The sequence below is a fragment of the Desmodus rotundus genome, chromosome 6, assembly GCF_022682495.2.
Source record: "Desmodus rotundus isolate HL8 chromosome 6, HLdesRot8A.1, whole genome shotgun sequence".
NCBI classification, from domain to species: domain Eukaryota; kingdom Metazoa; phylum Chordata; class Mammalia; order Chiroptera; family Phyllostomidae; genus Desmodus; species Desmodus rotundus.
This window is the reverse complement of record NC_071392.1, coordinates 145,103,072-145,126,700: the sequence shown is the minus strand read 5'-3', so window position 1 is coordinate 145,126,700 and position 23,629 is coordinate 145,103,072. Positions and strand designations below refer to the sequence as shown.

At 36.3% G+C, this 23,629-nt stretch overlaps 1 protein-coding gene and 1 non-coding gene across 3 annotated transcripts in view; one reads left to right on the top strand and one right to left on the bottom strand.

Annotated features, from left to right (window-relative positions):
• The window catches only part of CLINT1 (clathrin interactor 1), a 52,142-nt gene that overhangs the window by 10,420 nt on the left and 18,093 nt on the right, over positions 1 to 23,629 (top strand). For both annotated transcript variants that reach the window (XM_024577133.4, XM_024577131.4), the window contains exons 2-7: positions 11,410 to 11,514; positions 12,063 to 12,159; positions 13,793 to 13,901; positions 14,867 to 15,031; positions 17,811 to 17,988; positions 21,774 to 22,020. In XM_024577133.4, the coding sequence (XP_024432901.2) occupies positions 11,410 to 11,514; positions 12,063 to 12,159; positions 13,793 to 13,901; positions 14,867 to 15,031; positions 17,811 to 17,988; positions 21,774 to 22,020 (901 nt within the window). The remainder of the gene's footprint in view (positions 1 to 11,409; positions 11,515 to 12,062; positions 12,160 to 13,792; positions 13,902 to 14,866; positions 15,032 to 17,810; positions 17,989 to 21,773; positions 22,021 to 23,629) is intronic.
• On the bottom strand, positions 18,362 to 18,466 carry LOC112319762 (U6 spliceosomal RNA). Its single transcript, XR_002976364.1, has one exon. It is a non-coding gene; the product is annotated as a U6 spliceosomal RNA (small nuclear RNA).

The following is a 23,629-nucleotide window of genomic DNA, read 5'->3' as shown; positions in this document are numbered from 1 at the left end:
TTAGATTAGTTGTAACTGTAGTGGCTCTTTTATCATACCTGTAAAAACTAGAATTGGAGTCTATAATGCAGATAAAACTCTTATGCTTTTCTCATTTTTTAATACGTTGTATACTTGATCTGCTTGTCCCTTAGATTCTTGATCTGCTTGTAGAGCCATTTTAACATAAGATCTCTCTCGACAGGAAAAACATCACACTGTGCTTTCTTTAAAAATAATGGATTTACTAGAAAAGCAAATAACCTGTGCCAGTGGCCTTAAGCAACTGTCAGCAATAGGAAAGATTGTTCCACAATTAAACTTACACATAAAACAGTGTGAGTTTGAAACTGCTTTAAGTACAGAGTATGAGCGTTTTGGGTTGTGGATTAGGAATAATATTCCCATACTTTAAAAAAAAAAAATAGACCTTAGGAACTTAGGCTTTTAAAATGTATTAGAGATTGCGTTTGAAGCCCTAGCCAGGTGGCTCAGTTGTTTGGACCGTCATCCTGCGCACCAGAAGGCTGCAGTTTGGATCCTGGTCAGGGCCGGTGAAGAGGCAACCAGTCGATGTTTCTCACTTCGATGTTTTTCTCTCCTCTCAACCCCCGCCCCCTTCCTCTCTCTCTAAAATCAATCAACATATCCTCAGGTGAGGATTAAAAAGAATGATAGATGAAGTCCATATTTTAAAAAAATTAAAAGTTGCACGTAAGGAACTTACACTTGAATTGATAAAGTGTACCACAGGATATACAGTTAAATTTGTAATGACTCAAATTTGCAAAACAACTTAAATATTTTACACTAAATATTTGATTAGAAGTTTTTTTAGCAAGTGGAAATCGGTATCCTAGCTAGGTAGAGTCATAAATACACTCTTAACTATTGTACTCAATACAACATTTTGCTCGCTTTTGTTAACTTATCATTAAATATGATAATAGGTTACTGTTTACAAGAAAACTTGTAACTAGAACAATCCTAAAAGCTTCATTGAGGATGTTTTTATTGTCTTAGTTGAGTAAAATGTTTAACCTTTATGATTTTTTTACTCATAAATAGTTACAACTGCTTGATATGTGAACATGGTTTTGGGGGTGGTTGCTGGTATCCCAAAACAATAAGATTTGCATAATTTATCCTGTAGTCCCCCTCAATCCATGGTGTATATGTTCCAAGAACCTCAGTGGTTGCCTGAAACCATGGCCCCAACCCTTATACACTACGTACAAAATGCAAACAGGGGGATCCAGCCCGCAGCCTGTGGGCTGCATGCAGCCCAGGAAGCCTGTGAAAGCGGTCCAACACAAAATCATAAACGTACTTAAAGACTTTTTTTTGCTTATCAGTTTTCGTTACTGTTTGTGTATTTAATATGTGGTCCAAGACAGCTCCTCTTCTTCCAACATGGCCCAGAGACACCAAAAGATTAGACACCCCCGCAAGTACAAAGTATCTTATTGTACTATACTCACCTTTCTTTTCCTTGTGATGAGATGGAGTCAGATGAATGATATTGGCGTTGTGACCTGGCATTAGGCTACTGTAAGGGTTACTTGAACACAAGCACCTGGATACCCAGGCAGTCCATCAATAACTGAGATGGCTACTAAGTGACTAATGGGTGGGAAGCTTCAACAGTGTGGAGACACTGGACAAAGGGATGATTCATGTCCCATGCTGCACAGAGCTGGACAACGAAAGATTTCATGACGCTACCACAACAGTGTTCAATTTAAAACTTATAAAATGTTTATTTCTGGGATTTTTCATTTAATATTTTTGGATTATGGTTAACCACAGCTAACTGAAAACACAGCAAGTGAAGCTGCAGATAAGAGGGCTCTGCTTTATTACTAATTGTTCCTTTAACTATGTCTAAAATGTAAAGTAAAATGACATTAATTATAAAAATCGGGTAAGCCTAAATTTTATAATGTTTTAACTCTGATAAACTTCCTTTACATTAAACTTAAACACATTCTGTGTTTAAAAAGCATAATGTATGCTCTGCATGTACACTCTTCGATGCTTTGATGGAGATTTGCACTTGAGAAAGCTAGTAATTGCCTAATTTGACACTAAAATAAATGTTCTCCAAATTGTAAATCAAGAAAATGACAGTTCAAAATGAAAGGGATATAAACCAGCCAGTCCTTTTCATGAAGTTTGACCCTGTTCTAAGCATGTTTCTTAAGCAGATTTTTTAAAAAATGTATTGAGGTAGCAGTCATACAACATAAAGTTAATGGTTTTAAAGTATTGAATTCAGTTGCATTGGATCTATCTCATTAAATTTTTAAATAGTTTTATTTGAAATTAACGTTTAAAAAATAGTAAAGAGAATACCTGTATACCCTTTCCCTAGATTCACCAGTTTTTAAGATTTTGCCATGTTTGTCATTCTCTTTTCCTCCTCCACTCTTTTTGTCTGTGTACACACACACACACATTTATTTTTCTGATCATTTGAAAGTTGATTACATACCCGCTTCATCTCAAGACTTCTGTGTGCACTAAGAACAAGGACTATAGCCCCAGTATTGTTACCAGATTCAGAAAATTAGCCCTGGCTGGTGTAGCTCAGTGGATTGGGTGCTAGCCTGTGAACCAAAGGGTCACAGGTTCGATTCCCAGTCAGGGCACATGCCTGGGTTGTGTGGGCTGGGACCCCAGTGGTGAGCACATGAGAAGCAACCACACATTGATGTTTCTCTTCCTCTCTTTTCTCCCTCCCATCCTCTCTCTCTAAAAACAAATACTGTATTTTTCGGACTATAAGATGTACCCCCTCCCCCCAGATTTGGGAGGAAAATGGGAGTGCATCTTATAGTCCGAATGTAGCTTACCTGGCTCACTGGGGGGGCTGGGAGGAGGGGGTGTCCCGGTGGTTCAAAGCAAGGGAGGCAGGAGTGGAGTCCCCGCTGCGGCATACTATAGTGCTGGGGAGGAGGAGGGTACAAGCAGTGCAGGCACGTTAGGAGAAGAAAGCCTGCAGCACCCATACGTGCCTCCACCACATGACTGGTGTGTCCCCCACTAATATTAACATAGGCAAATTCCACTGCAGGGTCACCTGTCAATGTGGCCCCGCAGCTGTTGCAAAACTACAACTCCCATCATGCTTGGACTGGTTGGGATGATGGGAGCTGTAATTTGGCAACAGCTGCAGAGCCACACAGGTTGTGCAAAACTGCTGTCCCCATACAAGAGTGTTGCACAACCTGTGGCCCTCCAGCAGCAGATCTCCCATAACCGTGTCAGCAGCAGATCCCCCCATAACAGTGTCAGCAGCAGATCCCCCATAACAGTGCATCCTCCACTGATGTTCTCAGCTACAGTGCCCCCATAACTATGAAGGACACAGTGCTGATAGTTCTGTCATTACTGTATTTTGTTGTGGAAAGATACGATAGCATACTGTAGTCTCCTGCTGAATCTACCGTAATTGTGGAAAGATGTCAAAGCAGAAAAGGATTTCATATAGGTAAAATCCCTTTTAAACTGGAGGTAGTGAAGTACAGCAAAGAACATGGGAACAGAGCAGCGGAGAGACACTTTGGGCCACCTCCAACCAAAAAAATGATACCGGAATGGAGGAAACAGGAGGATCAACTGCAAAAATGGACAAAACGAAACAATGTTTTCCTGGGCATGTTGCAGAATGGCCTCAGTTAGAAGTGGACATGAAAGAGTAGATCACACGTCACAAGAACAGTGGCTTTTCAGTATCTACAAAAATGACCATATATGAAGCCAAACATCTTGCTGCAGAGAAAGGCACTGAGGACGTCACTGGATCTCCATCACGGTGCCACAGATTTATGGAGAGATGTGGCCTTGCTATGCGCACTAAAACTAGGATCGCACAAAAAATGCCTATGGAATGTGAATCCAGGATTGTGTCTTTTCACAAATTTGTCCTGGATGCAAGAAAGAAAAATGGATTTGAAATAAGCCAGATTGGGAACATGGATGAAGTCCCATTAACCTTTGATGTCCCATCAAACAAGACTGTTGATGTGAAAGGTGCCAAAACCATAACCGTGAAAACCTCAGGGCATGGTACAACCCATTACACGGTTGTGTTGTCCTGCTGTGCAGAGGGCACCAAACTGCCACCAGTGCTGATTTCCAAGAGAAAAAACATGCCAGAAGAGGCAATCCCAAGGGGAGTTATTGTTCAGTTCATAACAAAGGATGAATGGATGGATGAAAATGACATGAAGATACGGATAGAAAAAGTGTGGTCCAAACGACCTGGAGGGCCTCTAAAAAAACCTGCTCTGTTACAGCTTGACCAGTTTAGGGCACATATCACTGAAGCCATAAAAAAGAGATTTAAAGAAGAGAAAACCCATCTAGCCATAATTCCTGGGGGGCTTACCAGCCAGTTGCATGCAACCTTTGGACGTTTCCATCAACAAGCCATTTAACGTTTTCACGAGAGAAGACTGGAACAAATGGATGGCTGCTGGAAATCACAATCTGACACCAACTGGATGAATGCAGAGGCCCACTATTACCTAAGTTTGTGAGTGGGTGAAAACCTCATGGCAGTCAGCTAAGGATGAAACCGTTGTGAGGTCCTTCAAGAAATGTGGCATCAGCAGTGCCTTAGACGGCTCTGAAGATGACATCCTCTGTGAACAGAGTGAAGACAGTGATAGTAGTGCTTCTGAGGAACTGAGCTTCATAAATGTGAACAGTAGTGACGAGGAGTTGTTGGGGTTCCCTGATGATTAGAGGAGTTTACGTACTTAAAGCTTAAAGTCAGTAATAATGGTTGTTAATGCTGCTGTTGAGTTCTGTTTACATTTACATTGGTAAAATATTATGTTATTAAATATTTTACCACATTTTTTGCTTCAAAAATTTTTTTCCTATTTTCCTCCTCTAAAACCTAGGTGCTTCTTATGGTCTGTTGCGTCTTATGGTCCAAAAAGTGCAGTGTCTGTGAGTAGCACAAGTGCAGTCTAAAATGTGGAATGAAGATTACAGGAATATTTGGCTGTATCAGTCAACAGTGTCCAGCAACAGGAAAACATCAGTAACGATTACAATTCTGTAGGTCAATTCTGCACCCCCATGATAATACTGGACTGAACTATTACTGAAGTTGAAGGCCAACTTCAACTTCAATGGTCTGAATGGATCAAAGAATTTGGTAGCAGAGTTAATATGAGAATGGCTTTTGGCCTTCATTTTCCTACAGCTTAAAACAGTTGGGTATTTCAAAAATAGTTAACAACAGTTAGGAGTAGTTTTCTGTTGTCTTACATCATACTGGGAGGGAACAACTGAAGTGATGTTTTGAACGATAATAGATTTTCTGTGGTTTTAATGACATACATGCAGGCTGCTTGCGTTTTGAATTAGGCAGTTTTTCTTGATCTCTATAAAGGACAGTGGGACTCCCGTCCTCCCTCAACAACACCTGGTAGTAAACTGCTTTACTCTTTATTTTATTTACTGATTGATTTTGACTGGTAGCTAAAGAACGAGGTATAATATTTCAGCACCAATTCTTGCTAGTCACTTTAAGAAGGAAAAGTTTCATGTTTTGACATTTAGCATTTTACGGTTCCCTTTTGAAAAGTAAAGAGGAAAACGAGGTGCATGATCTCCTGTAAATAAGTGAAGTCATAAATAATAATGCACATGAGCATCCCACATACTTAGATACAATTAGATTGAAATAAGGCACATATGATTTTTAAGTAATCACATTACTCTTTTCTGAAGTTGTGTTACTGCAGAAGACGGTAGATAATGTGTGATTTCAGTTTCCCCTGTTCAAACTTTCGTTTTTGTTACTCTGCTTTTAAGAGGGGGTACATTAGTTTACTCCTTTTCGGTTGAATAGTTTGTGTTCAATATTTACTAAATCCAAAGAGGATGCAATTTCCATGACACAGAATATGCGAGTGTTTATTTATTTATTTACTTTTTGTACTTTTAAACGTTAAATCAGCATTTAGTAGTAGCACAATTTGTGATGTCAGATATTCATTAGTAGGCTTTTTCATTTAGATCATATGATACTGCTAATTCTCTGATTTTAGGGCAATGGTGGCATAATAGAAAATGGGCTTTGGAATTAGGAAACCTAACAAACTTGAACATCTGTTGCCACCTACCCATAAGGTGATCCGGAGTGGCTTTACCTAGCTTCTTTACTACGGAGTTGCTACTGAATATATTTTCCCTCTCTCCTCACTCTTTGTAGTAGATAGAGAGGGCTGCAGCTGGTGGTGGCAGCAATGGGGAGAAAGTGCCAGTGTTAGGTTTGCTATCTTTGCTGCTTCTGTTCTTTCCAGTGTTTATTTTACTGGTTTTCTCCTGTATAGGTATAGGGAGCACTGTAGTTTACTCCTTGTTTTAGCACTGTAGCTATTTTATAACTAAGATACTATCTAATCAAATATGATAATATTCGCTTTAGTAGCATTAACTATTCTGTTGAACCATTGCTTGTGTTAAGATGTTTTCCACTCTTTGTATTTCATTTTCAGATCAAGAAAATACTTTGTTGTTTTTTGATGGGTAGCAAATATCCAGCCAAGAGGATGAATCAGTTTTTCCACCTCCCCCACATCATTTCTCTATAGCTTCAGATTTTCTGCTAACAACAAAAATTGTGTTTGTTGAATTTAGAAGTACTAGAGTTCTTAGTTGTTGGCCATAAATTTGATGCTGTTCACTGGACTGTAATAACATATAACTTGGTTTTCAAATATGAGTACTGAATCTATAAAATGTTCAGCTTGCAAATAAGGGTAACATGGTGAAGACCATTTCCTGATGAAAAATGATTATCACATAGTCCATTATCAAGCTTTTAGAGCAGGTATTCTTAAAACTACTTCCCTAGTGTTTTGGCTAGAAAGACCTTTTTTTTCTTTTCTTCTTCTTCTTCTCTTTTTTTTAATGTAACAAATTTTCCTGGCTTAAGTGACTTGTTACCTCAGAAAATTTTCTTCATTGTTCATTTTATGGGTGCTTTATTATTTTTAAAAAGTTTTTTTTAAAAATTGATACTTTATAGGGAGCATAATAATTTTAACTAAATCATAAAAGTATCTGAAATCTTTGTGGCATTGAGATTAAAAGGTAACTTTTAAGTATAGGTTTTATTGTAAGGAATCATTCTTCCCTAATATTCAAATAGTTTTTAAAAATCATTTTAATTTCAGTATTAGGTACTTAAATTATTCCCTGTAGTTTTTTACACACACAGCACTTGGTTGGTATACATATTTAGTATGTATACATATATTTTAGTTACTTATTTGCTGCATTTATTAGCCTGACAAAACAAAATGTTGGAAGTATACATAATACTCATGCGATCTATAATGATGCCTATTTTTTCTATGCATAAAGTGTAGCTAATGATGATACAGTACTTGACTTAACATTTTTAATGGCATTTAATAATTTTCCTTTGGTTACAATATAATGTTCATAATGTTCATGGGGGAAATTCTGGAAAAGTCAGCTTTTTTTAAAACCATTACTTTGAACCGTCTCTATCTTCACTACCTCTGTTTTTCCGTTTCTGGCCCTCTGTGTCTGTAAGTATGGATATAAGTATGCATGCATACAGTAAAATAAGTTTAAGGATTTAAAAGAAAATACTGCGAAGTACTTTCTTGACCTTGGAGTGAATGAATTATTTATAGTAAGTTCAAAACAAAAAGAAAAACTGTATTATAAATACAGACCCTTTGACTCTTAAAAAATACTTACTACACCAGTGTTTCAATTTTTTATTCCTTTGTTAACAGTACTGGGTTACACTTACACTCTACCTTTTCTCTTTGTGTATCGTTTTCTTTTAAAACTAAACAAAATGTGCTTATAGTTTGTAAAGCACATTCTCAAACTTTTGACAGGAAAAATATAAATAAGGGCTATTCAAATTTTTCTTTGTTGGTCATTTTACTGATCTTAATGTAGATGAGAAGCAGTGCTGGCCGTCTGTGAGTAGAAGCCCCGTTTTAGCTTTTACTTTGAACCAATTTTGCCTCTAAAACATGGTCTCAAGTTGTTATCAAGTAAAATAACTTGATATTTTATCATTAATGAGTGGTGAAATAAGCAGAAAATGGGGACTAAAGAAAGCCAAAGTGAACATTAACAATTTACAAACTGAATAATCAACCCTCAACTAATTGAACATTGATCGTCTTTGTTTGCACAGCCATAGAAGCGTGTGTGTAGAGCTTGAGGGTGGTCAGTTTGAGCAGCTGGCGTAGAAGGTCCAGGGAGTGAGTGGCGCTGGGTTGTCCAGGGTTAAGCACGCTCATTAGGGACTCTCAGTTTTGTCCTACTTACGTACTAGGGTGTTGTGAGGAGCAAATGTGAAAACTGTAAAAGAGCTGTGGAAGCAGTGAATGGTTTCACAGACACAAACAAATAATGATTTTAATTGCAGATTTTATCCTTGTAAAAAGCAGTAGTTCAATATTGCTTTAAGGTAAACGCTTCAGCACATGGGAAGCAGCTTTTATTCTTTACTGGTAATTTCCTATAATTTTTTTGCGGGCTTAGATCCTAGACCTTTGTCTGAATTTTGTGTTTAAAAACCTGATGAGAGAGCCCCCTCTAGTGTCTGAAATATTCATCCTAAAACATTGTGTCAATCATGGGACATTTTAGGAATTAACATGAGCTGTTTTTTCCTTTCACATCTGGACATAATATTTTTTTACTTTTCATTTTGGAGGGAGGGAGGGTTTTTCCTTTTTTAAAAAGGTCACTGGAATTATGGGTAGGGTGTGGATTGAAGGCAGTAGAAAACATGGGAAAACATGGGAAAGGAAGGACCAAAATGCCATTTCTACCTTTTTAGAAGTAGTTATTTTTGAATGACTTGGAATAAGGCCAAACTATACAGTGTTGTTTTGTTTTAGTTTACATTTGTTTCCGAATTGAGTGCAGTTTAAAAAAACTTTTTTGGAATTCTTTCTGCCATCAGATCTCATCTTAAGAAAGTTCTTTCCAGTTTCTGAGAGCAACAGTTTTATTGGAAAATGGCTTTAAAATAGAACCTGATTCTCTTCGTGAAAGTGTTCTGACTCTGTTGTTTTTTGTTATTGTCATTGTCATATGTTTCTGTGGACATACTTTATAACAAAATTGTGAGTCTGTTCTAATGGCAAGTTGTCATTTCACACAGTTCCCAATTTTTTTCAAACCAAGGAAATAAGGGGATTCTTAAATTACTGGCTCTCTGCCACCTCTCCCTCTAAACACACAATACTCAAAACACAGGCCTTCAGCTAAGAATTTTGTGAAGGGTTACGGAAACAGGACCTTTTTCATTTGACCCATGGGCTTTTGTACCTTGAACAAGGAAAGTAGTGTTCTGAAAGCTACAGCATTTATGAAGGCTCTAATGAAAATATTTCATGTGTGTGGACTAAGAGATTGACTTCTTTCATCTTATTCTCCAACAAATTAAACAATGCAAACAGATTTCAAGTGCGTTCTGGTAATGAAATGCTTGGGTGAATTATAATCCTAATTGCTATTGTTCATTTGCACAGCTGCATTTTGACACTTTTAACTGCCTAAGCCACACATTCTTCAGCCACTAGGACAAACAAATGCATTCTGAAATCCTTCATTGTATGACATCTTAAATTGTATATCTGTCATTGGCTGCCTTGATATTATTTTGGTTCCATTGCTGACAAAAGTAGGAAACAATGTGAATATTTCTTTATACATAATATTATTGTCAATAGAATCATTATTGGATTTTCATGAAAATTCACTTATTAATAGCCTTAAATTTTGAAGGAGGCAGTGGAGATTATGTATTTATTTTAATCCCAGGGAAATAATTTGTATCTATTTTATCAAACTAGTTGATATTTTAGGAGGCGCTCTCTCCAAGGTGTGAAAAAAGTAATAGGATTTTGCTTTTCTTCCTTACTAGAATAGCATTCTGCACATAAATCCAGAAGTCAGGTTTATTCTGTGGTTTGGTAAGTCGTAATTATATGCATAATGGTTCCTTTAAAATTTGACTCAAAACTGTTTATAACTAGTCTGTTCCTTCAAGGTAAAGAAACTGAAGTGTTTGCAATAAATCTGAAATTTACATTTCTTTATTTTTGAGAAAGATTTGAGTGCCAATATTAACAAAACCTTTCTTATTTAAAAAGCAAAATTTTTTGATGACTGAAAACTGTACAGCAAAAGTTAGGTATATTAAAGTAATAGTTACCAAATTCTGATTTTTCATTTCTAAGACTTAATTTTAAGTGGGAGATTTGAATTAGCATATTCATTGGCATCTGCTGTAAGAATTGTTTAGTAGTAATTGGAACTTTAAATGTCAAATTATTGCTAGTATACTATGTTACATTTTAAAAGTATTTCTTCATTCCTCAGAATGTTTTTGAATTTTTAAACCCATGTAAGCATGAGAAATTGCTTTAAAAATCAAAAAATTTTGCCATCTAGTCTTAAATGTAAGATACTCTTTTGAAAGTTAATCCTTTTTATAAAATATTAATAGTTTACAATTCTAATAGGTGATTATTGTCTAATAATAAAATAACAGCTAACATTGAGCATCTCTTACGTGTTTGACACAGCTAATAAGTACCATTTGATATGCTATCCTTTAAGCTAGAATTTTTCTTATTTATTCTCATTTTGCATTTGATAAAGATGAGTTTAAAAGAATTAAAATACTTTTGTCAGAGATTATTACAAAGTGAGTGATTGGAGTCAGATCTTTCTGACTCCTAGAAGCCATGTTCTTGACCACTGCTGAAGTCTTACGTGAAAGTTAAATGCAGTATCATACAGTCTCCTGATGGGTTATCATGTAGCCATTAAAAGTGAGGGTTACGGTGCCTATATAGTGAGGTTGCAAATGTGTACGATATAAGTGAAAAAGAATGTAAGGGATTACAGTTAAATGTTCCTAGTGGTTCTAAACATTTTTATAATGTTATCTATCTGTCACTGCTTTTAAAAAATATATAAATAATGTTCTACTGTTAGATAATTTTGTCAGTTAATTTGCCAGAACTTTAATAAGACTGCACATAAACCACGTCTGTAAGAAAACTGACAACTTCAGTTTTAATAAACACTAGCATGTTCAATTTTCTTTGTAATTTAACCCCAAATCATTTTTTTACTGGACTTATGCCAGCTCTAATGTAGTCTATTATCAGTATTCCTGGAGAGGAATGGAAGAGTAAAATCTTTTTAAAGATAACTTAAACGTGTTCTATAGCGTCCTCAGGGTTGCTAGTGCACAGAAGATACTTTCTTTTCCACCCTGTAGAGGTATCTCATTAGGACACCCAGTTGTGTCATTATTAAGTTTTCATGTGTTTCTCAGTTTTGATGCTAATCTCTGTGCGTATGTGCGTGCATTTTTTTTCTTTGCAGCACCAACGTGGTTATGAATTATTCAGAGATTGAGTCTAAGGTTCGAGAAGCAACGAATGACGATCCTTGGGGACCTTCTGGGCAACTCATGGGAGAGATTGCCAAGTAAGTGATAATTTGACTCAGCAGTGCAGAAAGAATCCAACCATCTTTACACAGAAATGTGAGATTTGCTTTCAGTTTTAAATCGTTTCGCTTCCAGATAAAAATTTTGCATAACCATTCAAATATTAACGGAGGAAGTTTTATGCAGGGTCCATTCCCCTTAAAAATTAGCTCAAAAAAGTAAAACAAAAAATTTTTTTTCAATGACATTTAGAGATTTACTATAGTTTACCATGTAAATTTGGACAAATGTGTATAAAATAACTTGAAATAATTTTATGAAAAATTTTTCCCTATGAACATCTGGACCCACTGTGCCAGTGAATGAAGGACTTGTAAAATATGATACTAATTAATTGGGCTTACAAATGTGCTAGGTGTTATACAAAATATAGGAAGAACATTTTTAAGAAAGCATATCATTAAATTTCTTAATTAAGTTAACGTATAATTTTTAAGCTCTTTAGGAAAACACAGTAACTTAGAACAAGGCTGCCATCTACTGTCAAAATTGACGTATTGCAAGGAAAATTATTCTCTTTTTTCAGGGCTACATTTATGTATGAACAATTTCCAGAACTTATGAATATGCTTTGGTCACGAATGTTAAAAGACAACAAAAAAAATTGGAGAAGAGTTTATAAGGTATGGGCATTTGTCTATTGCTATTATTTAACATGTTGAAAAATGCTTGAAGATTTAAGGTATTCGTAGTTATTATGAAACATGTTAAATCCTAGACTACTCTAAAACAGGTTTTAAAAAAAGATTTGCTCTTTGTGTTGTTTTCTAGTCATCATAAAAAGTATTCTTAAAATGTTTAAAATTCATACTACTTCTAAATGTTGAACATTTTTATTTTATGGTTAAAGATTTTCCAACTAAAAACATTTATGCATATCAAAAGTAATAGGGTATACACTATTAAGATGAAAACTGTAGTCCAGTGTGGTTCGTCATCTCTACATAAGAATTTGTCTAATTTATTACAGTATTATTCGCTATTCTGCAGCAACATTGTTAGTTTAAGAGAATCTGTTTTCATCGCCTCATATAATGTAGACTTTTAAACCGATAGTCATCCGTTCTTCCACTCCCACCATCTTTTCTTATTACGCAGAATAAGTGTTTCTCTGTTTTCAAAAATGACATATATTTATATTTGATAACAACATTTCTGGCTTTCAGAATTGAAAATCAGTGCTTTATTTAGTTACATGTTTTTTATAGTATTTATTTCTGAAAATATTTACTGTTATTTCCTCAGTCTGTATAGTAGTTGCAATGAAATACTTGATGTTTCAATAAATTAAATACTTTTTTCATTAGAGTTAAAAATTTGGGGGTGAGGGGGCTGTTGGTAAACTACTTTTTAAAAGAATTCCTGGTACGCTGAGGGTTTTTACCACTCAATTTCACCAACTTAACTAAATTTTATAGATCTAATCATCTTTATGTGAGGCTTGTTCCAAGCAAAGTTAAGTTCAAGATGCATAATTCATTGATTTTTAGTGTAATCAGAATAGTGCAGCATTCACCACTATCTAATACCAGAACATTTTCATCACCTCAGGAAGAAGCCTCATAAATCTTTTTTTCTCTTTATTTGTTAGCAGCAAGTGTTTGAAACAGAAGCCACATCATTACCCGCCCCTCCTCCGGCAATTAAATTTTATCTATGGAAAATGCTGGAGGATCTTACAATTACCAAGTAATTGTTCTCTTTAATTTTTTTAAATGTATTGATTTTAGAGAGGGAGAGAAAGAAACATCAGTTTGTTGTTCCACTTATTTATACATTCATTGGTTGCTGCTGCTTTGTGCCCCCGTCAGGGATTGAACGCGCAGCCTTGGCAAACGGGGATGACGCTGCAGCCAGCAGTGCAACCCGGACATGGCAATAATTGTTCTGTTTCAACGGATACTCTAACAGTTCACAGTTCTGTAACGCCCAGATGAGAAGTAAAAACTGCGCCAGCTTTCTAAAAGCTTGGTGTTCATTTATATCATACATTCAAATGTTTCTTAACATCAGAATTATATTTTTAATCTTCTGACACATGATATCCAGTGGACAGTTTATTTACTATGCTTGGTATAAGAGGAACTTCAAATTGATAATAGACTCTATATAGTCTAACACATGGTAGAGTTTCCTCCCCCCACACACAAATGAAGATTACTCATTTGCTAATGTTGAAATTATTTTTTTAACCATTTACCAAAGCTCCACCAGTATTTATTTTGTTAAATCATTTGGTGCTTTGTATTTTTACAGTCACTGCTGCTCCTAGCTTACCTCATAAGGAATGGATCAGAACGTGTTGTTACAAGTGCCAGAGAACACATTTATGATTTGCGATCCCTGGAAAATTACCACTTTGTAGGTGAGCAATAGAAAAACCTTATAAGCAAATTAAAACAGTAGTTGGAGTTGTCAGTCACCTCAACCAGCTTAGAAGCTTCTCCGCTCTAATTAGAATGTGACTGTTGCTGGTTGTGTGACGAGTGCAGAATCCAAGACGTGGGGCCCTAGAGTATTAATTAGTGAAGACAAGAACTTGCAGAAAAGACTGGCTAATAACAACAGAACCAACACAACATGAGTGTTCAGGTTTATATTAAAATATGCACTGGAGACTGGTCCCCTGTGGTGTCCATAAAGGAATAGCTTTAATCATATGGGAAGAAAAGGTTAGAGCTCCAAAACACACACATCTGTTTGAAGCTGTTTTTTTCCTCCCACCAAATAATATTTACTGTGCAAAGGCAGCAAGACCAGAGTGTGTTTTGAATGTGAAAGAAGGTACAGGATGAACTACATTTCATTTTGTAGTATACTCCAGTTGAAAGCACTTTAAAAATTCAGTTTTTCAACTGTACTAAATTCTGATAATTAGTGTTTCCAAACTTGTATTGGGAAAACCAAGGCATTTGGGTGCTTAAAACCCAAAATGTGAGTTTTAATGACTGAAGTGAATTTCGTGAGTTTTGATTTTTGTTTTGTTAAAAACCATCAAAAAAGAAAATAACATTTGTGGATATAAGTCCATTTTGTATGGTCATCATTAGTAACCCTTTTTAGTGGATCTTTAATTGATCTTGCGTAGCACTGTTATCTATGCTCCTTTTTAGTTCAACTTTACAGGCTCTTATAAACCAAAACTGCATCTCAAAAGTTAGAATTTGCTAATGAGGAAATGGCAGAATTTAACAGCATAATTGGGTCTTTATTAATTTTTAAATATTGGTTTCTTGTGTTGAAATTTTCATGCCTGTTTTTTGTGTTAAAGGGTTTGATAGAGATTATCTGAATTCTTAAGGTTTCGTTTCTCCGTTACCATCCTCACAGATGAGCATGGCAAGGATCAAGGTATAAATATTCGCCAGAAGGTGAAAGAATTGGTAGAATTTGCCCAGGATGACGACAGGCTTCGTGAAGAGCGAAAGAAAGCAAAGAAAAACAAAGACAAATATGTTGGGGTTTCCTCAGAAAGTGTCGGAGGGTTCAGATACAGTGAGTAGCAAAAACAGGCTGGCACCTGCCCACCAGTTTAGCTTATTGGGTATGTTTTAAGAATCACTGAGCTATGAAAGACCAAAATGCTATTTTTTTTTTTTTTTTTAGGAATACATAGAATACAAAAATATATGTAATAGTCATTTTGGCTCCTATTATATGAATCTTAGGAATCTTTCCCTTTATTTAGTGTGTTCAAGAATATGATATTTGGTGGGTTCAAGAATATGATTTTTAACCATTAATTGTTAATGTTAATTAAGCGACTGCATCTTTGAGTTGATATACAGAGAACAAAACAGATACATATCCTTACCTGTTGGTGTTACCATTCTAAAAATTAAAAAAGAGTTTCTCTAACTCAGCATTTAGAGCATAAAATTATAAAGTTTGAGCAAGAGATTAATCTTCCTAATTTGAAACCAATTTATCTATTTTGGGCCAAAAATAGATACTAAGCTTCCTGTAAGGCGGCTCAGCCTCAGTCTCTTCCCTTCCTCAAGCAGTGCATTAGTCTGACACGGGTGAAAGCGACCAGCGGTGGCGTTCCACACACACTGCAGAGCAGCCAGCACATCCATCGCCCGGGCTTATTTTAAATGGAGTAATGTAGCTTGCCTAAAAGAGATCACAGGAAGTAACTCTCTTCCTTAGCATGTCTCTTTGGACTCGTATCCTCTGGAGTCTAACAATCCCTGGTCATTTTGTGTCTGCACAGCCAGGCCAGTCTGCACATGCACACTGGGACTCCGACTCCTCCCACCCATATCTGAGTGTGTGTATTCGGATTACTCTGAGAACTCGTAACTCCTCATTGGAACTGTATGAAAACCTCCTATTTCTTGTCTTGTGTTTACCTGTAAAATGGTATTTCCACTCCTTCACTCCTCTGCTTTCTTGTTCACAAAGAAAATGCTACACTTTTTAAGTAGCTGTTAGAAGATGATTCTAACAGCAGAAACATTTATTTCTTTTCTGTCTCGGCATTACATAAAAGTGAATTCTTGAATTGGGCAAAAATACTTATCTTAAGTAAATCATGTAAATATGTTTTAAAGTTTTTATTTATTTGGGGGAATAAGAAGTTTTTGGATTATTTGCCCAAGTAGTTATTTTATTATTTAACTTTTCAAAGTAGCTATAGCAGTTTAATGTGTTTATGAGTAGAAATTGCTATTTGCAACTCATTTTTTCTATTTGCTTGTAATCCTCTTTTTTACCAGCACATTATATACTTAGATAAATTTAGACCATTGAATACGTTTTCAGAATCCATCACAGTGTAGTATCTGCAGTAGAGATAAGAGTTGAATGGCCTGTGTGTTTGCATCACATTCTTTTATAAGTTATTTTCAGTGTTATGTATATGATTCAGAGACTTAACAAATTAATCAACTTTAACTATTTTATATGGTTTTTTTTTTCATTTTAACATTAGATAATACCCTGCCAACATCCAGTATTTTTGGCATGCATTTAGTATACCTACCACACTAATCAGTTTAGTTTTCAATTACTTTCATTTTTCTGATAAATTCTTTTTCAAAGTTTAGTTTATCACATTGTCACTGAAATATTATTGGAAAACCACTATTTTTATAAAACCATCCTGGTTTAAATTTTATCTAATAAACTTTATTTTTTTCATGTTCTGTTCAAGTTGGTAGTCACTCTCAGATTTAGTAGACATACATTAAAATTCTCAAGCTCTTATGCAAAATTTTGACCTTGCCGTTTTAGCAGGCACTTCAGTACGGTGATTTTGTTCAATCTGCAAAGGATGTGTGCCATCAGAACTTGTTTACCAAAGCTCAAGAAGAAAGCTCTCTTGCCCACCTTGGGATTGCCCTTCCCTTTTCTTTCCAACCTACCTTAATTTTCAGTGTTTTCTTCTTTTTGACCTCATGTGATTTTCCTGTACCTTCTATTCTTGCCTCTTGAGTTTGGACATGGACATTGGAATGGAGAGGTTCCCTCTAATGCTTATAATTCCTTTCTCTCCTTTGGACCCCAAGGTCAAAGACCAGAGCAGATCTTGACTTTGGGGAGTTTCATTCACAGCCACGGTCTATTCCCCTCACTTTCAGACTCACGTTGAGGCTCCCTGGGTTTAGCCAGTCGCAGTGCGCATTTGCTCTGAACTGCCTGAGCATGTTGCGTGATCCCAGTCTGTGTAGCTTTTGGTAATTAGAATATTCTTTCTTTCTACTGTAATTAAAAGATGCTTTCTCATGTCTTAAAATCCATTGAGTTATTTTTCTAGGTTGATACTAAGGAATGTCTTTATAGCACATTGAGACATGTAACATTTAGAACGGTGTTTCTTATGGCTTGTGTTTTAAGAAACTTAGCTGTCCAATACTTTACTAATAATTGAAAAACCATTAACAGAGAGAGGAATGAAATATAATTCATTAAGTGACTTTTGTAAAAACAAAAAGGTTTCCATTTCTACTTTGCTTATGTAGCCTGTGTTGGTTTTTGTGTTTTCCTCTACTCCTTCCATCAACCTTTAAGAACTTCCTGATAATGCTGTGCTATGCATTAAGGTTGTATAAGTTTTCATAAATGAAAGCTTTTGAATCTGCGTTCTCTGACACTTAATGACTGGCACTACATGCTGTGTCTTGCTGTAATTGTGTTGATTCAGCACCATGGGAGCTTTCTGTTTTCTTTTGAAAACTATTTTATTATGAGAAAAGCTTCAGAAAGAACTGTAGACACCTTTTGTATTTAATGGCCTTAGAGTTGCTTCTTTTTCTAATGCTTTATATAGGTGAAAGATACGATCCTGAGCCCAAATCAAAATGGGATGAGGAGTGGGATAAAAACAAAAGTGCTTTTCCATTCAGTGACAAATTAGGTGAACTGAGTGATAAAATTGGAAGCACAATTGATGATACCATCAGCAAGTTCCGGAGGAAAGACAGAGAAGACTCTCCAGAAAGATGCAGGTACTAGCGCTTTGTGTCCTGGGTCTCTGGGAGAGGGTGCTGAATTTGTGCAGCTGGGTCTGTTTTGTTCTCGGTGTTACCATTGTTTGAAGTTCAGCTTTTTTCCCCTAATAGATTTTACTTTTCAGGTTCCCAGAAAAACTGTGCATAAATTACAGACTTGTCATAGTAATACACACAGAATTTCTCCTGTTACTGATATCTTGCATTACTATGGTTCATTTATTAACAATTGATAACCAGCACATATATTGTTACTAAGTGAGTCTGTTGTTTGCATTAGGGTTCACCGTGTGGACAGTTGACAAATGGGTAATATCCTCCACTGTACAACCATATAGAAGAGAGGGACACTGCCCTAAAAATGCCCTGTGCAAAGATGGGATGATTTATGAATTCGCATGTCATCCTTGCACAGAGGTCATGCTAATCTTCTCTGTGTTGTTCTGGTGTTGGTGTGTTTGCTGCTGATGACTGACTGTGTGGCTGTTTTGAAGATGCTAAGTCAAACACTGTTTGAAATTAGTACCAACACACTTTCATGTTAGCTTTGTCCATTTATTTCTAAAGTTTTCACATTCCCTATATGTTTTTATTCAGGCTATTTATTGGAATTTTTTTTCTCAATAAGAACTTTCAAAGCTTATTTTTTCACTTGGGCATCAGATTATCCAGAGATCTAAGGTATTGCTAAGGGATAGCAAAGTTTATTACATTAAATTGAAACAAAAGTTAAATGGTTTGAAATTTTATTCCTCCTGTGACATTTCATTAGGATTCTGTGCCAGTGTGTACCAGGAAACAAATCCAAATGGATTTTTGGACTAAATGTATTTTGAGTATAGACCAGTATTTTCATAAACTACATTTTCTAATGGTAGGGCATTTTTATTTAGTTTTATATAAAACTAAAATAGCACTTGGAATAGCATTAATTTTTGTTCTACCTACCAATATAGCTATAAACTAGTTTTGCTGCCAGTTAAAAGGGCAATGTATGTAGCATTTCATTTGCAAAGCAAGTATTACAAGATTTTTGTCATTTGTGCCTCAAAATATCTCTATTCGATGGGCTAGAAAAAGGGTTTTACCCTTATTGTTGAGAAATAAAACCTGAGGCCCAGTCAGGCAGTGTTGAACTTGCCTAAAATGAGTTAGTGAGCGCTGGCCAGCTGGCTCAGTTTGTTGGAGCATCACCCCATATACTGGGAAGATTGTGGGTTTGATCCCTGGTCAGGGCACATACAGGAGATAACCAATTGATCTCCCTCTTTCACATTAGTGTTCTTAAAAAAAGAGATTATATTTATTTATTTTCAGAGAGAGGAGAGAGAAACATCAATCAGTTGCTTCTCGCACATCCCCAGGCAGGGATCTGGCCCACAACCTAAGCATGTGCCCTGACCGGGAATCGAACTCTCAGCCTTTCAGTTTTGCAGGCCAGCACTCTATCCACTGAGCCACACCATCCAGGGCTGTTTCTCTGTCTCTCTCTCCCTGTCTCCCTCTCTCCCTCCCTCCCTTTGGTAAGGATAAAAAAAAATTAAAATAAAAAAAAATAACAGTGTTAGAAGCCTTCAAGCAAGTTCTTGAAATATTGTGGCCATGTATTCTGTTGCTGTTTTCTGAAGTGTCAGAATCAGGTAGATCGGCTGGTTAGATGTGGGACTATGTACATTCTTATGTTGTTTCCTTTGCCCTTCCACCCTCAGTTTTTCTTTCCATGCTTTTGTCTTCTTATTCTTTCTTTTTCTTTGTTGGCTCTAAGACAGAATCTGTTGGAGTTCATAAATCTTTTATAGAGAGTATTTAAGTTAAAGAGTGAAAATATAGTTATATTATTTATTGTAGTAATTAAAGGGCACATCAAGGACCTTTACATCTTGGAGTATTTGTGAGAGAAGGATAGACAGATTTTTAGACAAAGTCGCATGTGATCCCTTTGGCATAGTACCAGAATTTCAGACTTCTTAGTTTATTATTAGATTTAGGAAATCTTAAACATACATCAAATATAAGGTTTCCATTTCATTGTGTGCTAGTCAGGTTTATATTCTCAACTTGTAAAGAAATTACCTTGATTGAAATAAAATTAGACATCAGGAAGGTAAGAAATTTCTGGTTTACTTATAGAACTAATGGTGGGACTCTTTAGGTCATTTATGGCGAGAAATTACATAGTAAGTGACAAGGACTTACAAACGATCAGAATTTGAAGATTCCCGCTTATAGATAAAAAAACATTTAATGCCTTTGCTGTGTGTTGGAAGCTATGCTTTTTGATCCTTGATTTATACAGATTTGGAATGAAACAATTCCAATTGTGTTTATAGTAGAGATTGGCTTTAGATTAGACTCAGTTAAATATCATCAATGATAATAGGCATGGTTTTAAAGAGAATTTTCAGTATTCTATTTTGCCCTGACTGGTATGGCTCAGTGGATTGAGCACTGGCCTGAGAACCAAAGGGTTGCTGGTTTGATTCCAGTCAGGGCACATGCCTAGGCGGTGGGCCAGGTCCCCAGTAGGGGGCGCATGATAGGAAACCACACATTGGTGTTTGCCTATTCTCTCCTTCCCCTCTCTCTAAAAATAAAAAAATAAATAATCTTTAAAAATTCTTTAAAAAATAAGTAAGTAAAATTAAGTAATGTAGATAATGGAACATACTTCAGGTATTTCTCCCTGTGTCCTACTTGCATCAAAAAAAAAAAATCCCCAAAACAATGCCTTGTTACTGGAGAACAGACTAATGCTGGCATTTTTAAATTCATGGCATAAGAAAAACCAGCTTTTTGTTATATGTTTTTTCTTTTGCACTATTAAAAAAAAGAAAAAGTTTTTGATGTGCCTGAAAAAGTATTTCAAAAAATTTTTAAGTATACTTAACTTTTCTGTACAGTAATTCTCATAGTTATATAAAAGTTTGATGTGCTGATACTGTAGTGAAAAAAGAGCATAATTGTTGTGAAGTGCTTTACCTTACACCACAGGTGGCAAAATTGTTGTGAAGTGCTTTACCTTACACCACAGGTGGCAAACACAAGGCCTGTGGGCCGAATCTGGCCCTCCACCTTGTTTCTACCCGGAGGCAGTGCCGAGCTCCTTGCCCCTAGTTAAGGAGCAGTTACATTTATACAGTCTTAAAATTATATTCGGCCCTTTGAAGGAATACGCAAGGCTGATGTGGCCCCTGGTGAAAATGAGTTTGTCACTCCTGCCTTATACTTTTCTGCATTTACAGAATAGTGTTTAATCATTTGAGTTCAAATAAGGTAGTATTTAAAAGGTATCCATTGAAATATTTTACTGTGTATTGCATTAGTATACGAGAGTCAGTGACAGACTTAAGTTACATAAATAGAACTAGTTCCACACACTAGTTCCATTTCAAGCAAATGCTCATCAAATGCAGATGCTGGAGTTCCTAGGGTCTCATAAGTTGATTCTGATATGATAATTCTGTTATTTTTTAATTAAGCTTTAGTCTATAATAAGCACCTGAGTTATTTCAGACATGTTTTACTGTACACATGCATGTGAGTACTTTTCTGTAGCATGCTTTAGATTTGCCTAGGGAATTTGTCTGGTTCCCGCTCTCTCTCCCCTCCACACACACATCACTCAGACAGCTTGGATAACGTTCTGTTGATCCCTGTCAAATAGTCAAAGTGTAGAGTTTTAGAGTTACTGTATTTGAAATTCTTCAGCTCAAATCACTGAGGACTCCATTTTAAAGTAGTCCCTAGCCTTATTATTTTGCTTCATTTTTAATATCTTTTAGCGACAGTGATGAGGAAAAGAAAGCGAGAAGAGGCAGATCTCCCAAAGGCGAATTCAAAGATGAAGAGGAGACTGTGACGACAAAGCATATCCATATCACACAAGCCACAGAGACCACCACGACCAGGCACAAGCGCACAGCCAACCCTTCCAAAACCATTGATCTTGGAGCAGCGGCACATTACACAGGGGACAAAACGAGTCCAGATCAGAATGCTTCAACTCATACGCCTCAGTCTTCAGTTAAGGTGGGAATGGCACGAATCTACACGTTACACACAGCTTTACTCTTGTGGATTACTTTTAGAATCACTGCATTAGTAGACTTGGGCGTTTCCAAGCAATCATATTAGCTATAGATCATCTGGTGTGTATTACTCAGAGTCATTAATAATAAGAAATCTCTTGGGGGGAAGAAATCTGTCCAATTCCTGAATGATTGCCTGCACATTCTGTGAAAGTAGAAATGACGCTTTGGTTCATTTGGGAAAGGTTGCAAATCAAAATTTAGTACATCTGTTTCCTTCTAGACACACCTCTGGGTACCAGGTACAATGAGATTCACCAACGAAAACATGGGAGTCTTTGGAAGTTGTAAGAAATAAATGACAAAAGAGGGCCAAATAGATACCTGGGGGAAACCTGGGGTCTCATTTGGCACAGAGGAGGTGCCTGTAAAGGGAGGCGTATTTGCTTGCTGGTCACTGCTGACCAGGGGCAGCACTGACTCTTGTCGTTTCCCCATTTGTTTTTCATTTACCACAGAAATGGAAGTCCACTTGCTAGATACCTGGCCATGAGTTAGTCTTTTGTACAGAAATCTGCCAAGGAGGGAGATTTGTCCCCAAAGGCTACATTGTTATTTTGTCACTCTTCCCCCACTAGTGTTTCCTCATCTTGTATCTCTGCATCAGAAGTAGCTAAAGCTTGGGAAAACATTTTGCTAAGGTATCCTGCTAATAGTAGGTTACTCTAAAAATAAAAGTAGTCCTACTTAATGTCAAAAACAGGTATCATGTTAACTTTTGCCAAATACCTTCCAGTATGTAATTTCATCCATATTTGCTCTAAAATTTTGATGAAAATTTCAAAATTATAACTCAACTTTAGTTGTAGTTAAAAAGGGGAGATGGCTGTTACTTCTTTCTCATCCCAGATTTCAAACCCCTGTTGTGGACACAGTTAACTTACTGATGACGGCTGTGTGAGGTCTGGTAGTCTGAACTAAAACCCGCATACGTGGTGGCTGTCATGTGAAAGATCCACTTCAGGTTGCATGAAGAAAATTATCCCAACTGCGTAATTTTTTAACAATAGATTAAGACTTTTTATAATTTATAGAATTTTTAAAGTGTCAATTTGTATGTGTTACTCTGCCATAAATTTTTATATCTGTAGTGTAAGCTTTTTGGTTTTGTTTTTAGAAGGTCGAAGTGCTGGAAAGGTTTCTCAGCTACTTCAGATCCCTCTCAATCTTAAGGCCTTCTTGAACTATAATGCAGTATTTTAATCTACAAAGTTCAAATTAAGGAGCCTAGGAACTCAACAGTGTTTCCCTGTTGCCTAGCGATTCTCATCGCATTTAGTGTGTATGTACTGAACATACACATATGCTTCAGAGTGCTTGGCACTGCGGGGAAGAGAAAAACTATACTACAGTTCCAGCCCTACAATTTAGTTTGGGAACTAGATATAAAATAATTAGATGTCAAGGTACCTCAAACAACAGAATTATACTGACTTAGTAAACAAACAGTTAAGTGTTGCTGAAGTTCACAGAACCATAGTATTTGAGAGTAGGGTAGGATCTTAGCCTCTCGTCCAGTGGATCTCAAACCTTCCTAAGCCTTGGAATTG